Here is a 20,134-nt window from a genome sequence, read left to right on the forward strand (position 1 = left end):
ATTGACAGACAGACAAGGGGGAAGGGAAGGAGAAGAAGAACAGAGGTGAGGACTGGTGATTCTTTGTCTTCCTGGTGATGACCTAGAGATGCCCATGGACGTCTGGCTAATGGGGTCAGCATTAAAGAGCAGGCGTCAGGATTATGTTTACAACGACTGTCTGCCGGACAACGAATGAGGCGGCCGGTGTTTATTTTAAAGAACACAGAGTTAAACGTCTGTGTTTGATCCTCCTTTTGTTCAGAATTTGAGGCACTGATCACCTCGTATGAGATGTGTTTTGTCTTTAAAGGGAAAATCCACCAATTTTATTCATCAAAGTGTGTTCACAGGTCTCAGGGAGTACCACTGCATATGTGGAAAAAAATGCAGTATGAAGACTTTTGTTTTCAGAGGAAGCTCCAAGTTATCTGATATATTTCCTCCAGTGGTGTCGTTCACTAGCTACGCAGCATTGTGGGTAATGTAGGTACTGTAGGACTCATTATGGCCAATTTAAAAACGGTGATACAGCAGCCTTTTTTATTGCCCACTTTCTTTTACTTTTTAAAACCTGCTGCCTACATTACCCACAATGCAACTTAGCTGCTGAGTGACATAACTGGAGGCAGTTTGTCAGATTACATGCATCTTCTTCTGGAGCCACAGAAGGCTTTTTACTGCTTTCTCACTCTTGCAATAGTTCTGTAAAAGACCTGTAAGCACTCTATAATGTGTAAAATAGGTGGAGTTCCCCTTTAACAAAGACATGAGCTGTGCTGTTCACTTGTGTGCATGTCTCTTTCAGATGTCAGGTGAAAAGACTCAAAAACTCCAAGACTCAATATGAAATCCTGCCTAAGGGCTCTGTCTAAATCCTGGCGTCCCCCCTGGGGGGCCGTATGTTCAAACAGGCCTGCTCCTGTTAAGAAGGGGGCTATCTATCGCTTGGACAGACTCCAGCCTCTCTGACCTTGATGCTTGTTTTCCTTGTATCCCCAGACATAAACATGGCTCTCGCATCCAGACACACACACACAAACACACATACACACGCAGACAAGAAGTTATCCTTGCTGATGTCTTTCTCTTGCATCTGGCTCCTCCTCGGTGAACAGCGGGCAGATGTGTTGGGTTTGAAAGTGTGTGCGCGTGCATGAGCACAGAGACATTGCGATGTGTGAATTTTTCAGCGTGCATTTCTTCACCCTCTCCTCCCTTCGCGGCCCTTCTCCTCATTCATACCTGTCAGACTGGTTCTCCCTCTCTCTTTCATTAAAGCAAAGCCCCTCTCCTTTTCTCGACCAGGTAGTATTTTGTTATCAGACAAGAAACCAGACTCCCTTATGACAACCCTTTACCCCATAGTTCAAAGTGCCAAGATAACCATTCCCTATTTATACCTTTATTGAGGCAAGCCCTTCTCTGCCAGCAAGCAGTCTGGCAGGGAATGCTTTCCATGCTGGACATGCCCTGTTCTCCCCAGGCTCTGGTACTGCTGTGGTCTGCCAAGTCGCAGGGCCAGATTGCCTGTAATAGGCCTGCCATTTTCCTCTCATCATCTGTCAGCACTCTGGATCCAACTGCAGGGTCCAAAGAGGACTACCACTCTCCAATTAAAAAGGTTAATTTGCCCTCGCCCATCTCTTCCGCCTCCTTCCCCTCCACAGCTCGCTATGTCTTCATTAGCACTCATTTGTGCTTCTGTGTTGCTTTTCCTTTGAATTTTTCTTTCTCTTGCTTTTTCCAGTTGCCTTTTGTAAACACCGTTTTACATGGAAAAGTTAAGGGTGAATGTCCATTAGCATATTTTTGTCTGAGCGGGCATGTTTTTTTTCAAATTGTTCTCAATGGTTGCAAAGTGCTCTTTTTTTATAGCCTCAGCTGAGCAATTCAAGTTAAAATCAGCTCAGTTTCTGATTAAACTGAGCTGCCTCAGTGTAAAGGAAGCTTTACAAGGAGGATTTCAGAAACAGTCAGACGTCTCGGGAAATACACTTAAACGCTTTCTTGCCCCGGTTTAAATAAGCAAATCGATATCACCTAAATATCTTAAATGTCTCAAAATGTACTTTAGATATGACGCTACCGCCAGCAGCTTAGCAAAATAAGGGGATTCTTTAAAGGTGCACTTTGCAGTATTTGGAAGAAATTTTAATCAGAAGAGAAACATCACATTGATTTTTTTTCATCCCTTAACAAACTAAATAAATAGACTCAAACTGACCCTAAAGGATGACACAGTTTCTTACTGTTTTACTTTATTTATATGTGGCGGCCTCTGCCACCTTCCTAGCTTCCTACCTTACCTTCTTCTGAGAACAGCTTGTTTATTCAGTTTTTGGGAAAAAAATACATATTTCTGTTTGAATTTCTTCTCCAAACAACATGGTGCCCCTTTAAAGATTGGTGACATCACTTAATCCCTCTCAGCCACGCACCGGCGCTTCTAGTCAGAGCTGTGACACTAAAATACTGACTCTCAAAAAGTTTTGCTCAACAAGTAGCCAAAAATGCAGCAGTGTTTGCAACAATTCCAAGAATTGTTTTAAGTAGATAGTGAAGGGGAAAAAAGCTGCCTATCTATGACCAGGGTAGAGGAGTTTGCTCTGTACTTCATTGTCATTATGCTCACACACTGGTGTCCGTCTCTTAAGCCTAAGCCAAACCTGAGAGGATGAGCAGTGTGCGAGTGAGAGCCGCTCCTGTGGGATGAAGAGCTGTGATGTGCCCCGTTCACTCTCAGGGAGCAGAGATTCCGTTTCGGACACACACCTCCCCCGTCGCTCTATCTCTGCTCGGTGCTTTTCCTGGCTCCTCTCAGTTCCTTCTTCCTCCCTCCACCCCTCTGCTTCTCCTCACTCCTGCCATCTTGTTATCTCAGGGGTCAAAAGAAAGGGGCCCCTGTCTCCTCCTCCGCCTCCTCCTCCCTTCGTCGTCTTCTTCTTCTTCTTCTCCTTCTTGCCTGAAGCTACAGAAGTGGCATCACAAGGCAAAATAGTCACTTCCACCATCCCCGCTACCTCTCCTTTTTCTTCCCCTCAGTTTATCTGAATAAAATGTATTTGGACGTATGTGGACATGCTGCTTTGTGAGCCCATAGCCCAGGAAGGAAGCTGCCCCTAACCGCTGCCTGCGCCACTGCTTTCTGTCAGTTACCGCTGCTGTCAAAGCTCCATCCCCGTGTCAGGCGAGCACGGCCAGTGAAATGTTGTGGGGCTTTTTGTGTGTTTACTTTGGGTATCTGGGTCTTTAGGAACAGGATATTGAGGAGGCAGTTGAGATGTAGCATTTGTTTTTAAAGGATGATGCTGGCACTTTAACGTTTTTTGGCTTACGTTGTTTGTGGCTCCCATCCTATTGGACCTTGGACGATCAATTCTTGGCAAAAGTCATTTTACGGGACTTGGACTGCAGTTTGTAGGGTAAAATATGTTCTTACAGAGCACATTTGAACATGATGCAGAAAAGGTTATTGTCCACATGAAAACGACTGCTGAGTTTGCACGCATGGATTTTGATTTTGTTTTAAAGGGGCACTATGTAGAATAAATTATTATTATTATTTTTTGAACAAGGTAATAATACAAACTCAGAAATATTTATTTCTTACATAATTGAATAAACAAGCTGCTCTCAGAGGAAAATAAAAATCAGAAAGTGTCTCGTTTCACCCACGGCCCAAAGACATTCAGTTCAGAGACGAGCGAAGAAAAAAAAATATTGACATTTACGAAGCTTAATTTACTTAAACCGATTAATTGATTGTTGAATAGTTGATTTAACAGTTGACAACTAATTGATTAATTGTTGCAGCTGTAATGAGGATTTCACTTCATCGCTCACTGTATGCGTTAACGCCCGAGAGTGTGGTCAACTCATACAAATTAGCGCAAAATACAGGCTCCGTCATACAATTAGTTTACCATAATAAATCAGTTATAGCAGCTGCGTCTTCATCTGTTGTCAAGTATAGTGGCATACTAAATGAAATTGGGGGTCACTCTCGCTAGTTTTAGTGATTAACATAAGCTAATGACTTGGAAGGATGAACAGGAGGTGGAGATAAAGAGGGAGAGAAGGAGGGAAGAAGGGGGACGTTGTCTGGCTCCCTCACCCGCCATTAAGGGCCTGCCCCTGGACTTGCAGAGCGGGCCAGTTTCCCATGCACCGGCGGCACAGGCGAGCCCTCTTTGGTTACACAAAATGTCTGCCTGTACGGCCACGGAGAGAGATATTATTAGCGTTATTTTGCCTCCGTTATCTGAGAGCATGGTGCTTTTAGGCTCCCTTGTTTGAGTGGCTGTCAGACACTTGAGTTTCTGCAGCAGATTAAATGAAATTTTAGCAGCTTTTTCTTGGGGCCAGGCCATAAAACCACACAAAGGAAGCAGCTGCCGCTAATGTAATCTAGAATGGGGTGCTGCAGTGTAAAGCTGTCCACCACTCTTTTGTTTTTCCCCTTCTTCTGCTCTCCACAGCTTTTTACGCCGTTCTTGACACCCTTCAACTACACCCCTTCCTCTCCAGATAATATCCTTGTTCTTTCACTGCCCTTAATTCCTCTTTTCATCAGCTTACCCCTCTGTGTGCTGCAGAGGTGATGAAACCGGACGAGAGCAATAAAGGCCATGTGTTTTAAGAGCAAACATATCTTTTTATGTCTTTATATATCTATAAGGCCGTGTCAAAGGTACACCAGATAGCTGTCGGGTTGCCTCTAAAGTGCTCTCCTCCCTGGATTGTCTGCAGGCCTGCACCCTATCAGCTGGACATGTAGGGAAGGAGCATATAGGATCTTTACAGTATGACCTCGCGCAAACAGAAGTTCATCTGTCGGAATGCAACACAAGCAGTCCGCTGGGGTCGATGCCCCCGCGACCTCTACTTCAGTCAGCGGTTGACAGCCTGATCATAGAGACAGGGTGGATCTTGAGAACCTGAGTTGCCGTTGGCAGGGAGTGGAGTTACGTTCCTGCCCAGAGAGAGCGAGCACACGAGAAAAACCCAACAATTACATTTAATGACATTTTAAAAAAATTATTCGCAGTTGACATTTGCAGCAAAAAAAATCTCTGCGTGTTGGTGACGCTCCACGTCGAGGCTCCTCCGCTGCCCTCTGTAAATGAAGTTTTATAGTCTGTTAGAGAAGCAATGGCACAAACATCTGGCCCATAAATCTCAGGTGGTGCTGCCGAGTGCAGCCCGGGAAACAAGCGCTACCCATCCCCTGATCAGCCATTAATCCAAATTTCCGCACTTCCACGCTGACTTATTTATATGCGGTTGGTTAGCTGGTAAGCCTTCCAGGAGTGTAGGCATCGCACTGGAAAAGAAGTGCTGTGCTATATAACGCACAGAGTTCTGACTCCATAATATGCTGTAGTGTGTCTGCATCATGGCTGCATCGGCTGTAGGCACGTCTTGCCACTGCCTGTTGTGGAATGTCTGAGCTCATGGACCCTTTCTGTGCTGAAATGATGGCTTGAAGGTGGACTAAGTCTGCCATGCATCGAGCCAGTCAGTCAGTCAGTCAGTCAGTCAGTCTGTCAGTCTTCACATGTGTGTCCTGTCCTGCAGCTGTCTGTGAATAAATCCTTCTGTCACCAAAGGCGCACAGGCTTTCTTCACGTGTCCTGTTCATCAGCTCTTTCCGAGGTCTTAGCGCTTGTTTTGGATGCGTATTAACTGTGTCAGGAGGGAGGAATTTACTGTTGTTTGTTTCTGCTGATGATTCTTTGACTTTTGCTGATCCACTGGAGAAGTTTGTGCCTGTCGTTCTCTCATTAGCTCCGTCCGTCTTATCACCTTTCCTCCGTCCCTAGTTTTGAAGAGTTTGTTTGCGGTGCAGCACACACGCACACTTGCACACAGCAGCACCACACATTTACTTAAACCTGATGACCCAATAGAAATAGCTCTTGCCCCCCTTTTGCCACCCTCCTTTTTTCTGCTCCTCTGCTCCGCCCTCCCTCCTTCCCTCCCCAGGGTAGGTGGCTATAGCCCCCCTTATAAACACGGTGATCTATAGGAGCCCTAGACCCAGACAGATTTTTGGCATGGCTGTGCAGGTAGCATTCCAGCACGGTTTGAGATCTTAGGGCCCTAGCCTCGTTAAAAGCCTGATTTATGCTCTACAGCTGGGCACAAAGGAACCTACAGGTTGGCTTCCTTAATTAATATCACGCTCGCTACTGCTTGGACCTATGCATGTTCCTGACACACCTCTGGGGAGAGTAAGTGGAAGGGTCCACACGCTGTACTTTTAACAGGCCAGTGACCGTGTGGGTGTGCACAGAGAAGACACAGGTAGCTGCGTCAAACATGCCCTTAGACGATTCTTAAAGGGGGACCATGTAGCTGTGGTGAAGACATTCAAACTTCCCTAAAATATGAATTAGGTAATAATATTAACTCAGACATATGTTATATTTTTTCCACAACTGAATAATAAAATGAAATAAAGAAGAAAAAGTCCCCAGAAGACAGAATACAGTTTGAAGGTGGAAAGGTGGCAGAGTCCGCCACATATAAAAAAAAAATTGTGTTGCCATTTAAGGTCAGTTTGTTTATTCAGTTTATTCAGCCCCAAAAAACAAAGAGTGTCCGATTGTTTAGTTTGTTTAAGCATCGCTCTTTTCTTAAAATTTCTTCCCCAAAACTACATAATGCACCTTTAAAGTTAAACACATCACTTACATGGGTGTGGATTCCGCTGGAAGACAGAAGAATGCAGCTCATTGTGCTGCCTTGCTGGCCCTCATCAGGTCCTATTGTCCACCATTTTACTCGCTCCTCTTGCATCGCTTTAGCGGCTGATCAGACCACATGTCTTCAATTAGTAGGCAGGAATCTGGTACGGCGAGCCACGGAGATGAAGAATAGTGTGGAGCGTGGCCTGCCTTTGCCAAGCATATGGCCCATCCATCTTACCGACTGTTACTGATAGTAAACGTTACATGTAGGTATTAACTGGCTGCCTTCACCCCATTCTAACCCTACGGGCTTTTCTCTGGCTTATACAGTACACCCCTGTCTCATCGGAAAACAATACCATGCACTGTAATGTACGGCGAAACCTTGACTCATTTGATTTGGCAACCACTTTGCCATCACGTCATAAAGGTGTGGCCCTGGTTGGTCCGGCGCTGGTGTCAAGTTCCAGCGTGGAGGAGCGGTAAAAAGGGAACATTTGTAGGTCACTTTGGATATCTGACCGCGTCCTCGCTCCGCAACGTCTCCTCCCGCTTCTGTCAGAATGTCTTGAAGGGGCTGAATTAGGGGCTGAACAGGAGGCCATTTTGCAATTTTAATCAGTTTTTGGAAAGCATCTAGGGTTGAGAAGTGTCCCAGCACTGTCCCCCCCCCCATGAATTAATAATGGAACAGGAAATGGAGGGTCGGGTGAATGGATGTTGGTGGGTTGGGACTTTGAGATCTCACTGTTAGTGGCCGCGTCCTTATTACAGGATCGGGGGAACATCATGTCTCAGACCTTACTCGTTGTGACATTGCAGTGAATTTAACAGGGTGAAATGAGGATTTAAAAAAAAGGGGGGGGAGGAACACACTGAACTTGTGATAGAATCATCCAAAGTCCACACTTCAGTTCTGCGGTCGCCACATGTATGAGCGCATCTCCCGCTACACTTTTTCTAAGAAAAATGGATTTTCGAGCTACATCTGACCCTGAGATACCCCTTGATCTAAAGAGTCCGGCTATTGATGCCTCCTTAACCACTCGACCACCGTGTGCACAGTCACACACAGCAGATGGGACGCGTGTTAAACCCTCATCCTCCACAGCTCCGGGCCACGGGACACTCCAACACACTGGCCCTCTTGTTTTAAAGTGCCATGTCCTTCCACAATGCCTTTAGGCTCGTATGCATAACGAGCTGCTATGGTTGGCCCGAGCTCACATGCCCTGGTCCTCTCACCCTGAGGTGGTAGGACAGGGTGAAAAATAACTGCATGTTTAAATCAGCCCTTGTTCACCAGTATCTAAGTGATGGCCCATGCTCGAGAGCTTCTGGGGCCACTGCGAGCGTGTTCAGGAACAAACAACTGAGGTCAACGTTAGCCGGAGCTCTGAGTTTTCTAACAGTTTCCTGTTTCTTCTTGACTGTGGTATTTTACTGGCGATCAAAGTGCGTCTGGAAGCCCAAACCCACCTTCAGCGCCGTGAGATTAAGATAATGATGAGTATCTTTCCCTGCTTCGCCCCTTCCCTTTTTCCTTTGCCTGGCTCTGTGTGTCTCATTGTCTCTGAAAATATTATTTACAGTGGCAGAAAACCTCAGGCAAAGGTAGGAGGGGGGAGAAAAAAAAAAGGCTTGTACACACTGGCCTGCCGGATGGTTTTTGAGATCTGTCCGGCTCCGAATGAGTGGGTGGAAAAGACGAGAGGTGTATGGCGGCACAGGTGTTCACAGCCAAAGGTAGCGTCCCTCTTAGCCAAAGAAAAGAGACTCAGAAAAACTATTTGTGTTATAGGCCAAGGGTAGAGGATTTCAGTGGTAAAAGAAGGGTAAGGGAGAAGCTGTCTTTGTGTGTGTGTTTGTGTGTGTGTGCATAAAGAAAGACTCGCTTTAACCTCTCTCAGTGCTGTCATCAGAACGCGTTAAGGAAATAGCGTGATGGAAGGAGGAGTAACAAAGGAGCATGCAGGCTGTATGAGGGACGGAGAGCTGGAGGGAGAAGGAATGACTTTATCCTCCAGACAGGCTCAAGTGTTTACTCAGTCCAGCCACACTCACTTTGGTTGTGTGTGTGTGCATGTCCGGACTTCTATCAGTTCAGAGAAACCTTGACTGCAGGTCTGAGCCTGTAGCTCATGCTGAGTCTTTAACTTACACTGTCCACTCTTCCTCTTATAGTATTAACTAATGTTTAATCAACCATTTAATAATAAGTGTTATTATTAAAGGTGCACTGTGTCATTTTGGGAAGGGTTGTAATCAGAAGAGAAACATCTTCATTGACTTTTTAATAATTGAAAAATGGAATAGAAAAAACTGACCTTCAAGGATAACACAGCTTCATACTATTTTACTGTTTATATGTGGCGGACCCTGCCACCTGTCTAGCCTCAATTTTCCTTCTTCTCCAAAACTACACACTGCCCCTATAAGTGTTGCCCTTTGTTTTTTACTTCCCTCCTTCTTTCACCTTTCAATCGTGTGTGTCACAATTTGCATTACGGAGCATTTTATATGGCTGTACGCATATTTGTGTGTCCACTTGTGCCCTAAGGGGTTGAACACACAGCAGGTGGAAAAAAATAACTGAAACACCAAGATATTACGGGCTGAATGTAACGGCGCGTCACGCAGGTGGTGGCAGACAAATTCTCAGGAAGGAAAGCGCCATGTTCTTTGTGCATTAGAGGATGTGAAAACCAGTATCACACTCTTTGAGCAGGATCGGTAATTCGTACTTGATCCAAGGGTGCTGCGACCTGGCTGACAAAAAAAGTAGAAATATTTATTCAGGAAATGATTAATAATGTTCTAGCTGATTCATTTTTTTATGTTTTTTTTTTTTTTTAATCAGCACATTTGGATTCACAGCAGGATAAAGATGGATCATGTATAACTGCTCTTTGTGTGTCGTGACATGTCAGCTTGTCTGCACTATTTTCACATTATTTTTTTTCTTCACTTTCAATATTTGTGTGTATGTTACAAATATGCTGATTCAGTTGGGTGGTCATAACTGTGACAGTCCTATTAAGTGTCAGAAGTCCTGTTTTTTTTTGTGCCATTAGAACAACAACTGTCATGTTGACTTCTTATGAGCTCTGTTAGTTCACAATATTCACCAGTCAAGCTTTGGATTATCAGAGCTTCTCTGGAAGCTTCATGATAATATGACTGTAAGGTGCTCACTTCAAATCTTCCTAGTCTTCATCCATGCGGTGTGTGTGTGTGTGCTCTCCTGTCCATCTCCCTGCATGTCTTGCGAAGACTGAAGAGGGGGATAGCGGGGAGGTCAGATACAGGGCCCTGTATGCTCCGGTGAAGCCGAATCGCGTCCTGGCAAATGGTATGCAGGCTCATAACGCGCTCCACTCGTCCAATAGCCAGAGACGAAACAGTTTTGACAGTGTCGAATGCCCTGCCCCGGGGGCCTTATCATCCTCCGCTGCTTGCTTGCCTCCCTCCCCTGCCTCTCCTCTCCTGATGCTATCTATCTGAAGATTTATGCAGAAATGTGCAGCTAGTCGACCTCCCTGGTCCCCCTCCATCCTTTCTGCGGGGACGCCAGCCTGTCATAAGCTGAGCTATGCAGAGATAGTGGAGCTGAGGCTGCTGGCCTCATGTCTTACGGAGGCTTTCGCTTCAAACAGGGATGATGCTTGTAAGGAAAGACAGCAGATGCTCTCATCTGAATGTCGCAGCCTGAATTTTAGATAGTGAAGAAGGCAAATACTGTTCTATTGTATCCTACTGGATTCCATTTTGATTCCATTATATTCTTCATTAGCCTATTTTCTCCATTCTGGTCCCCTTAAGCTGCAGTTTATTGAGACATATCTTTTCTTTGACAGAACACTTTTCACATTTCCCCTCTGAAGTGTTCAGAGACTCCTCGCCCATCTGGGATATTGCCCGAGTCCAAAAATACTCCTGCTTGATTAAGTCTTCTTATGTACCTGGATATGTGTGCTTAAACTGACACTTGGCAGTTTGCAGTTTCTTTGATTCCACTCCTTTATTTAATACCTGCTCCACGGAGCGTTGGCTTTTGTTGACGGTGGTTTGATCCTGTGAAGCGGATCCCAACTCAATAAATAATCTCTGCGGATGCTTACATAAGCGATGGTCCATTTAATTAGACTGGTTAAGCTTAGAAGCCCAGAGGTCTTTTCACTGTACCATTAGAGCTCGGATGAGAAACAACAGCGTGCGGCCTCCCACTGACGCTGGTAAGCAGAGAGCAAATAATGATCTGCATTAGAGACACGGCTGGCCCAGCCTATTATAAGGTCTGCCGGACCGAGCCGCACCCAAGCACGAAGCTGTCCAGCTGGGCTTAGTCGGGATGGATGAATGGATGGATAGATGGAGGGATAGAGAGACGGACGGACGGACGGACGGACGGGCGGATGGATGGATGGGTGGGTGGACGGTCAGTTCAAACACAGTTCAACCGAGAAAAGATCAAAGGGAGTAAGGTTACGCCGGGAAACAGACAGCGAAGAGCGATGCTAATTTTGAAATGATTGTAGCAAGTGTATAACATACTAATGTCCACACACACACACACACACACACACACACACACACACACAAATGCATCAATACATGGAAACAGTCATGTGGTCATACTTGCTAACAATGAGCATGCATGCAAAAGCACATACACACACACACGCACACCCATTTGTCTATTGTGTATGGTGCGTGCATTCATCGGCCCCTGTGTGGGTGCCATCTGTCCATAATGGTTTCTCAGTGGCTCCGAGTGACGCCTCAGTTCCACTGTTGCTCTTATCAACTTTCAGGGGAAGGAGAAGGGGAAAGGAAAGGTAAGAAGTGTGAAAGTCTGATTGGAGACAAAGCCACAGCCAGCAGATTACTTAATACTGGGCACAGGCCCTCAAAGACCACCATGCATCTTTATCTGGCGATCTGCCTACCCCCTCCTTTCTCCGTTCATGCCAGCTCGGCTTTTCTTGCCCCACTCTACCTCCCCGTCTCATGCTCTCTTAGTGCTCCGTTCTCTCCTTTTTTTCCCTTTTCCACTTCTCTTCTGTGTGCGCGATGTGTGTTAGTGGTTAGTGGTCAGCTTCTCTCGATTGTGTAATGTGTGAGTCCAACACCAGCCAGTGTTGCAGGCCCCGTTCCACATCAGACTTGTAAAAAGGCTGGGATTTAGGCCTGTTCTATTCCCTGGCTGGCTTTCTGTTTAGTAAACCGTATTTCCTGCATCCGGCTTTGTCTCAGGAACAAGTGTTGGTCAAACAAGCCTTTTGTGTGTGGCCAGTGGCTCAGCGCACCACGACGAGTCTGGCCCGGGACAAAGAAGTGAGTGTATGAGCCCTGGTGTGTGTGGCTGTGGCGGACAAACAGAAAGGGGGGGAACGGGGGAGATAGCGAGGTGAGGAGGGAGGTCAAGGCCAGCCAGCTGCTCTATCAGGTATTCTCACGAACAACACGGATGCAGAGGCTGATAAAACATCTTTGGGCGATAGCATGCATGAGATGGCCAGTTAGGAAATTGGCCGTGGAATAAATCCCGCTCACACTCTGAAGAGCCCTTGTTGAATTATTTCAGTTCAACTTTTTCGACCTTCAACTCAGGTGAAAGTCAAGACGAGAGAGAGAATTCAGAAGAAGGGCTCTAATGGGTTTCCTCGGAGCATCCCCACCTTCTCCCCCTCCACCTGTCCTCTCCTGCCTCACCCTTCGCCCCTGTCCAATCCCTGACTGTGAATACCCTAATGACATAAACAGAGTCGTAATCACATTAACGGCAGCTACGGCTGAGGCACTCTTAAGAGGCACTGTATTGACAACCCTCCGTCTTCCCGAGGCACTCACTCCAACACCTATAAACACTTATGAATATTGGCAAAGACCTGCTATTAGCATAATCACTTTTCAGGTGTGTGTGAGTGCTCCCGAGTGCGGGCGACTGATAACTTTGGGTAATGGCGTTGACACCCTGTGCCCCCTCCACCACCGTGTCTCTGTACCTTTCTCTTCCTCCTTTTGGAAGACATGCAAGCTAATCCTGTTAGCTTTTTCCTCCATTAGCTAAATGACCAATATCAGTGAGAGCTGCGTGGTCACACCAGGACAAGCCTGAGCCTGCCATTAGGCTCGGTCAAGGACAAAAAACAAAACAAAACAAAACAAAAAAAAACCAAGGGAGGTCAGGCCAAGTCTGCCAACTCTTGGATAGAAAGTTTGAGGGAGTAGGCGCACGAGAAAGATGGCGGGTGTGATTGAGAGATGAAGGGACAAACGGACGGCTGATGGCGGTTTTACTTTTTTCTTAATGCATCATTAACCTGCAAACACGGGGTCAAGGTCATGGTTTCTTTGGCGTCTGTTGTCTTGTTTGTTTGTGTTTGGTCTGCTGGGATGAAGGGGGAGGGGGGGAAGGCACTGGTGAGGCGATTGAGAAGGACTGGGTGCGTGTGATGCTGGCTTTGGGGGTTGGGTCACTCACAATGGAGCAATCTGCATAAGCAAAGTGTACATGATGCCTCGGCCTCCTCCTGGACTGCTTTGTCTAGTCAGTGCTGTTGTCTGGGACGGCGGTGTGAAGCAGCTACGTGCAGCCATATCTGCTGTTTAGGGTGCCGTCGTTTCCGCCTCAGCCTTGCGTCATTTGGCCTTGTGCTTTCTTGCTCGCGCTGTGGATCATACTCTCTGCATGATAGCCTTTTCGTTAGACTCTATACTATAGTAGCCTTCCCTTGCTTTGTGTTGCAATGTGCTGAAATGGCTTTGAAGGAGTTGTTAAACCCCCTTTCTCCTCCTTTCCGACTGTTCTCTCTCCCCATTTTAGTTCCTTATATTTCCCTTCTTCCACTTTTCTGCCCCTGATCCCCCCTTGCCCTCTCTCTCTTATGCTCTCTGTCTTCTCTCCACCCCCCAAAGTCCCCTCTTTCAGCCCCTGCCATGAAATGGCAGCTAAGGGGTTGTCAGTGTGGTTTCTCCACTCTGCTGATCCTATTTCAAAGGGACCTGGAGATCCAGCGTGAGCCCCAGCTCTCCTGCTCTCCAGCCCTAACTCTCCACAGACTTGGAGTTAATGGAAGGGAGAGAAACAGACGGAGAGAGCGAGAGGGAGCTCTCCTTTATTCCATTAGAGGACATACTCGTTTATAAGATCATCTGTCCTCCCTCGCAGAGTCCTCTGCTCTTCTTACCAGCAAGAAGAAAAAAAAAAATCTTCAAGGCTGTCAGACGCCTTGTCAGACTGTCTTTTCTCCTTTTGAATAACTGTCCTTCCATCCCGTTGAGGACAGCTATTAAGGACAATAGTGGGCTTATTTAGATATCTTCTCTGCCGTTGTTGTGAATGTGTTGATGCCCATCAATGTGTCCATTGCTTGGATGGGAATAACAATTATCGTCGCTGCTTGTGGCTTGAGCACAGTTTGTCAAATGTCCACAGATGGGCTCATGATTGCATAGCACGAGACATGCTGTTTTTTTGATACATAAGAAAAGGGATTGACTACCGGCTTTGAAGTGCCATGTCGCGGCTCTTGTGCCCTTCAGAAATGTGGTGTGTGGTCGTCAGAAAATGTCCCCTTCACGGCACACTTCTCTTCTTACTTCCTTCTTTTCCCCTTCACGTCCACGATCGCTGCTTTCTTTCTTTCCTCTGACGGACACAGCTGTGTCTCGGAGGAGAAGACGACATTCTAGCCAACCCGCCCCCCATCTCCCTCGCTCGTCCTTCACAATAACAGAAAAATTAATCTATTTTCCTCCTCGTGCATACACACTCTCTGCTCGCACATTAAGGCAGCATTGAGGAAGTGTGGATAGGCTGCAAATCAAAGCAAAGTGAACAGGAGAGGCCAGGTTATTGCAACCGTTTTACGAGTGATATGGGGCTTTCTATTTAAGCTATAAAAACACACATAATCAGGAAACATACATATAGCCAAAGCCAATGTAATGGGCACATTTTATTTGTGCTTATGAGAGAGGGAGCAAAAACGTGTATGGGCAAATGGCTTTTTTATGATGGAAAAATTCCATAGTGGGTCAAAGCCCCTTGCAGGTGGCAGCAATTAACTGTAATTTTTGCAGATTGTAATGATCCATAATTTACCAGTATACCCCCCTTCCAACTCTTTTCAGTCAAGAGAAAAAGGTTTGTGTGTAGGTTTGATTGGGTGCACATTTTGTGCCGTGTTCTGCTCTTTAAGTGAGATTGTTCGGAGGGGGCCACGGTGGCCGTGGACACATGAGACGGAGAGGAGAACCACAAAACGCCAGTCTGCTCTGACTGCAGCTCATCCACAACACCCCTCTTCTCACTCAGCAGCCATCCTCTCTTCCTCACCCCTTTGTCTCTCAGCCACAGCAGGCTTAAAAACATGCAAGACTGTCCATCCACCATCTTAGGGATCACTCGCAGTCGCAATCACACGCACACGCGGCCTATCTTCCTCCCTCGCTCTCCCTTGTTCTTGCTCTCCAGCACAGTATAGCCGTGGTTTTGGGTTCAGTGTCTGCAAATGACTTCAGAAAAATGCCCTCCAGTGAAGAAAGAAAAAAAGAGAAGAAAGGATAAGAAAGCCAAAAGATGAAAGAGGGAGCACATTTGCAAGTGGCGGATGCTTCTTATTTTGCATATCTCTCACTTCTGCTTTCCCCTTCTTCTCCTTTTCTATTCACCTGAGAGGATTTAAATAAATCCATAAAGCATGAAATATCAGAAATAGAAAAGTAATGCATGAAATGCATTTTCATAGGAGCCTCCCCACCCACACACAAACACACATACACAATATTCCCTTCTGCCTCTCTTTGCTGTGAATGTGTGTTTTTTGTGATAAACGCTGGTACAGTTTATTAACATGTGACCTCTTATTTGTATGCAGCATTAATATGCAGCATCAGATACATGTCCCACTTTAGCCCAGCTAATTCTGTAAACATAGCATTGGAGGGGAGATGAGTGTGTTTAACGAGATTAGGCGTGCATTGTCAGGCAAATCTCCGGTCAGTGTGCAAGTGCTATTGAAAGTCAATTATTGTTTGAAATATTCCTATGCCTGCTCAACTGTGTAAATTGTGTATTTGCTGCCTGAGTTATCGCTCATTATTGTTTTATTTATTCTTTTGTTCAGCCCTCATCCCACTGGAAATGTATGCTGGTCTGAAAAAATATATAAAATGCATATTTAATCTTTCACATCTGATAAGGTTCAGGATGTCAGATTTTGTAATAACAATTTTAAAATGCGTTGCGTAGTGTGTTAAGATTCAGTCATGCTTAATGAGCACAGAAGTAAAAAGGTGGATTTTTTCTCGCCGATTACAAAATCATTTTCATCCAATTTTGTTGCACCAGTTCAAGATTTTTTAAATCTTTTTTAAAGCTTCCCTCTCATCACAGTCATTTTGGCCAGATATAATTAGTGATGTAATGGGGGCATGTTTTGAGAGTACTAGAAAAGGGGAAAAAAAAAAGAGCAGTGAATGCGTAGTTAAAAAAAATGAAATTGGTTTGTTGCTAAATGCTGTTACATTCCTTCAGTTTCTGATGATCATATTGGACATTTTGTAATTTAAAACCTCACTTTCATCATGGAAATGTCATAAACTGTGTCCATTTTATCATTTTAACGGGCCAATTCTAAAAATGTGTTTCTCTCTGTGTCCCTCTTTTTGTCAGATAAAGATGAGCCCAGCAGCTACACCTGCACCACCTGTAAGCAGCCCTTCACCAGTGCCTGGTTCCTGCTCCAGCATGCCCAGAACACCCACGGCTTCCGCATCTATCTGGAGAGCGAGCCTGGCAGCCCCCTCACCCCCCGCGTGGCTGCAGCTCCTGGGATGGGGGGTGACTGTGCCTCCTCCCAGCCTCCCCTCCATGCTGTCCACTTGGCAGATGGCAGTCCCTACAGCCTCCTGAGGATGCCGGGCTCTGGGTCTGGCCGGGATTCGGCGTCCACACCTCGTGAGGGCCGTTACCCCCGAACGCCACCGCTGTTCAGCCCACCGCCGCGCCACCACCTCAGCCCCGATGACCTGGCCCTGGCAACCCACCATCCCAGCGCCTTTGACCGGGTGATGAGGCTGAACTCAGTGCCGCTAGAAACCCCTCCGAGCATGGACTTTTCGAGACGTCTCCGTGAGCTTGCGGGGAATGCCACTGGGGCTTCACCACCTCTCTCCCCTAACAGGCCCAACCCTATGCAACGGCTGCTGCAGCCATTCCAGCCAGGTTCTAAGCCTCCATTTTCTGCTACGCCTCCCCTCTCCACCTCTCAGTCACCCTCTGGCTCTCGCTCCACCCCCAATGCCGTATCAAATGCGGTCCAACCGGGCACACCTCTCAAAGCAAAGTCGTGTGAGTTCTGCGGGAAGACCTTCAAGTTCCAGAGCAACCTAATCGTTCATCGACGTAGCCACACCGGGGAAAAGCCATTCAAGTGTCACCTCTGTAACCACGCATGCACCCAGGCCAGCAAACTGAAACGACACATGAAGACGCACTGTCAGAGCAAGTCTTCGGCGCTCAACGCCAAGTCAGATGACGGCCTCTCGACTGCGAGCTCTCCTGAACCGGGTACTAGTGATCTGATGGGCAGCGCCACAGATGCTCTCAAGTCAGTGGTGGCCAAGTTCAAGAGTGAGAACAATGGCCTGATATCTGAAAATGGAGAAGAAGAGGAGGAAGAGGAGGAGGAGGAGGAAGAAGAGGAAGAAGACGAGGACGAAGAAGAGGAGGAGGAAGAGGAGGAGGGGGAGGAGGAGGAAATTGAGAGTAAGCCTGGAGCCGAAGAAGGAGAGGGAAGGAATGACTATCGTTTTAGCCTGCGGCTAGAAGGGGCCCGCCACCACCAGAACAGTGAGGCCCTGCACCCCAACCGCCGGAGCTTGTCCCGGGAGCCTGGTGATGAGGACTCTGCCATGGAGTCAGACCGTGCAGATGATGGAACCACTACCATCAATGGCCTGGGACCTATATCCACTGACAGCCTGTCCAGGAAGTTGCTGGGCGGAGGGGTCAGCCCCGGGTCCCTCAGTCCCCTGTCCAAGCGCATCAAGGTGGAGAAGGACCTCGACCCGCCCACGCCCACCATCCCAAACACAGAGAACGTCTACTCCCAGTGGCTAGCTGGCTACGCAGCCTCACGGCAACTCAAGGACCCCTTCATCAACTTCACAGGTGGGGACTCCAGACAATCGCCCTTCGCCTCCTCATCGGAGCACTCGTCAGAAAATGGCAGCTTGCGCTTCTCCACTCCCCCCGGCGAGTTGGACGGGGAGCGGGCCACTTCGGGACGCAGCGGCACCGGCAGCGGAGCCAGCACTCCCCACGGGAATGGCAGGCCGAGCTCCAAGGACGGCCGCCGCAGTGACACCTGTGAGTTTTGTGGCAAGGTGTTCAAGAACTGCAGCAACTTGACAGTGCACCGACGCAGTCACACTGGAGAGAGGCCCTACAAGTGTGAGCTGTGCAGCTATGCGTGCGCCCAGAGCTCAAAGCTCACCCGCCACATGAAGACCCATGGACAGATGGGCAAGGACGTGTACAAATGTGAAATCTGCCACATGCCTTTCAGTGTATACAGCACTCTGGAGAAACACATGAAGAAGTGGCACAGCGACCGCCCTCTGGCTAATGACATTAAGACTGAGTAGGCAGAGAGCAGCATGCTGGCAGCTCTCTCTCTCAGCTCCCCTGGCTAAAAAGTGACCCTGGCTAAGTAGCCAATAAATTGGGGGAAAGGACAACAGGGTTAGACACCAGTACACGGTACAGCCCTGTTATCATCCCCAACTGGAAAAAGCTGAATGCATGATCCATCATTGGGGCAATACTATTGCATCAAAACTTTTTGAGCCTTTCTATTGTGCAATAATTTACACGTTTTGTATTTTTTGTAACTGGACAGCATGCTCGGTGTGTTTTGGCTACTTAGAGAGAAAATTGTCCTCGGCTGGTGGGTTTGGTTGTACACGTGTTGCTGTTGATACTTTTGATTTTCTTCAACGTATTAAAAAAAAAAAAAAGTTAGTTATGAGAACCCATGCTGCATACAGTACATACTGTTTTACATATCATGTACAGTTTTGTGTTCAAACATTGTGGACAGTGTCACATTATCAAAACATCAAGACAAGCAGGGTCACACTTAAAACAGATCTTTGTGAAAGATTTTCCATGCAAGATTGAGATAAGAGATATAGAGTATATATAAAAATTGGGCTGCCTATGAAATGCTAGGCACTAGCGCCATGAAATATTTCTTTGACAAACAGCAATGAAATTAACAAAATGGTGTGAAATGACAACAAAGAGTGCCTTGGATATTTTACCTGCATTAGTTAATCCTCCTTTTTGCTATAAGCTCGGAGTTTCAGCTAGAGAAGATTACAGGACATTTTTGTGCACATATGGAACAAGCAGGTCCTTGCATCAAGCACCTGTACGACCCCTGTCATTTTGTGACTTAGCGGAGCATAAGGAACCAGCTGAAACAAAAACGAAAAAAAAAAAGAAAAAACGAAAAAAAAAAAGCTATGTGTATCTCTGGTAAATCATTTATCTGCCTGACTCATGTATATTGTTATTCTCCAGATTATGATTCTGTTTACTGGCATGTTACATGCTAACAAAAGGAGTAGGAGTTTGGTGTGTAGAGTTTTGGTTTAGGAGTTTATGTTTTTCTGGTACACGTGTACCACACTGAGAGGGTAGTCTGACGAGTTGTTTTAATAACCAACGTGAAGCTCTTAATTTTCCAGAGTGTTTATTTTCTTTGAAAATTAAAAGTTTGCAGGTTTTTTTTGTAAGTAGCACAGAGTTATGTTTTTTTTTCGGTGTCAGCACGCAGGCAGTTGTAGCCAGCAGCCATTTGAAGACCACAGAGTGGGTTTTTAGTTGTTCTAAGCCAGACAGATTTTGGGTGGTGGGGGTTTGGGTGGGTGTCCGAGGGTGAGGGTTCAGGGTAGCGGGTGGGGAGTGGGTCGACCAGGTGTCTCTACAATTCAAATGTTTATGTCTTTATAGCGCTTATTATCTTTACTGCATTAGATCTTAGAAAACCCCTTAAGTAATCTGAAACCTTTTTTTTTAGGAATTCACATTGGAAATGATCTTAAATTTAAAATCCAAATGAATAAAAAAAAAAATCAAAAAAAAAAAAAATCGGAATTTAGTAAACACATTCACCTTCAACACAAGTCAAATGTTCCAACATTTTTTGTTATTTTCAGTTAACATGCTGGAGACCTCATTGTGGTAGTTTTATGTTTTATCTCCATCCCCTGCCACTGTTGATAATATAGCACTTGTCACTCTGCCTTGGATTCTGTATCTGTCTCTCTAATCGGAGGTACAGTCGGTTGAGTATAAAATGAGGACCGGATTTCAGATCTGGGACTACCTACGTGCACTGTTCAATTTTCCCAGTTTACAGTTGGACGCTCAAGGGAAAACT

At 46.4% G+C, this 20,134-nt stretch overlaps 1 protein-coding gene across 1 annotated transcript in view; it reads left to right on the forward strand.

The window, feature by feature from the left end:
• LOC119033286 (B-cell lymphoma/leukemia 11A-like) overlaps window positions 1–19,543 on the forward strand; it is a 35,913-nt gene extending 16,370 nt beyond the window's left edge. Inside the window, exon 3 of the mRNA XM_037123610.1 lies at window positions 16,357–19,543. Coding sequence (XP_036979505.1) covers window positions 16,357–18,332 — 1,976 coding nt within the window. The 3' untranslated portion in view covers window positions 18,333–19,543. The remainder of the gene's footprint in view (window positions 1–16,356) is intronic.
• Window positions 19,544–20,134: the final 591 nt, after the last annotated feature.

This window comes from Acanthopagrus latus, chromosome 1 (genome assembly GCF_904848185.1).
Source record: "Acanthopagrus latus isolate v.2019 chromosome 1, fAcaLat1.1, whole genome shotgun sequence".
NCBI classification, from domain to species: Eukaryota; Metazoa; Chordata; class Actinopteri; order Spariformes; family Sparidae; genus Acanthopagrus; species Acanthopagrus latus.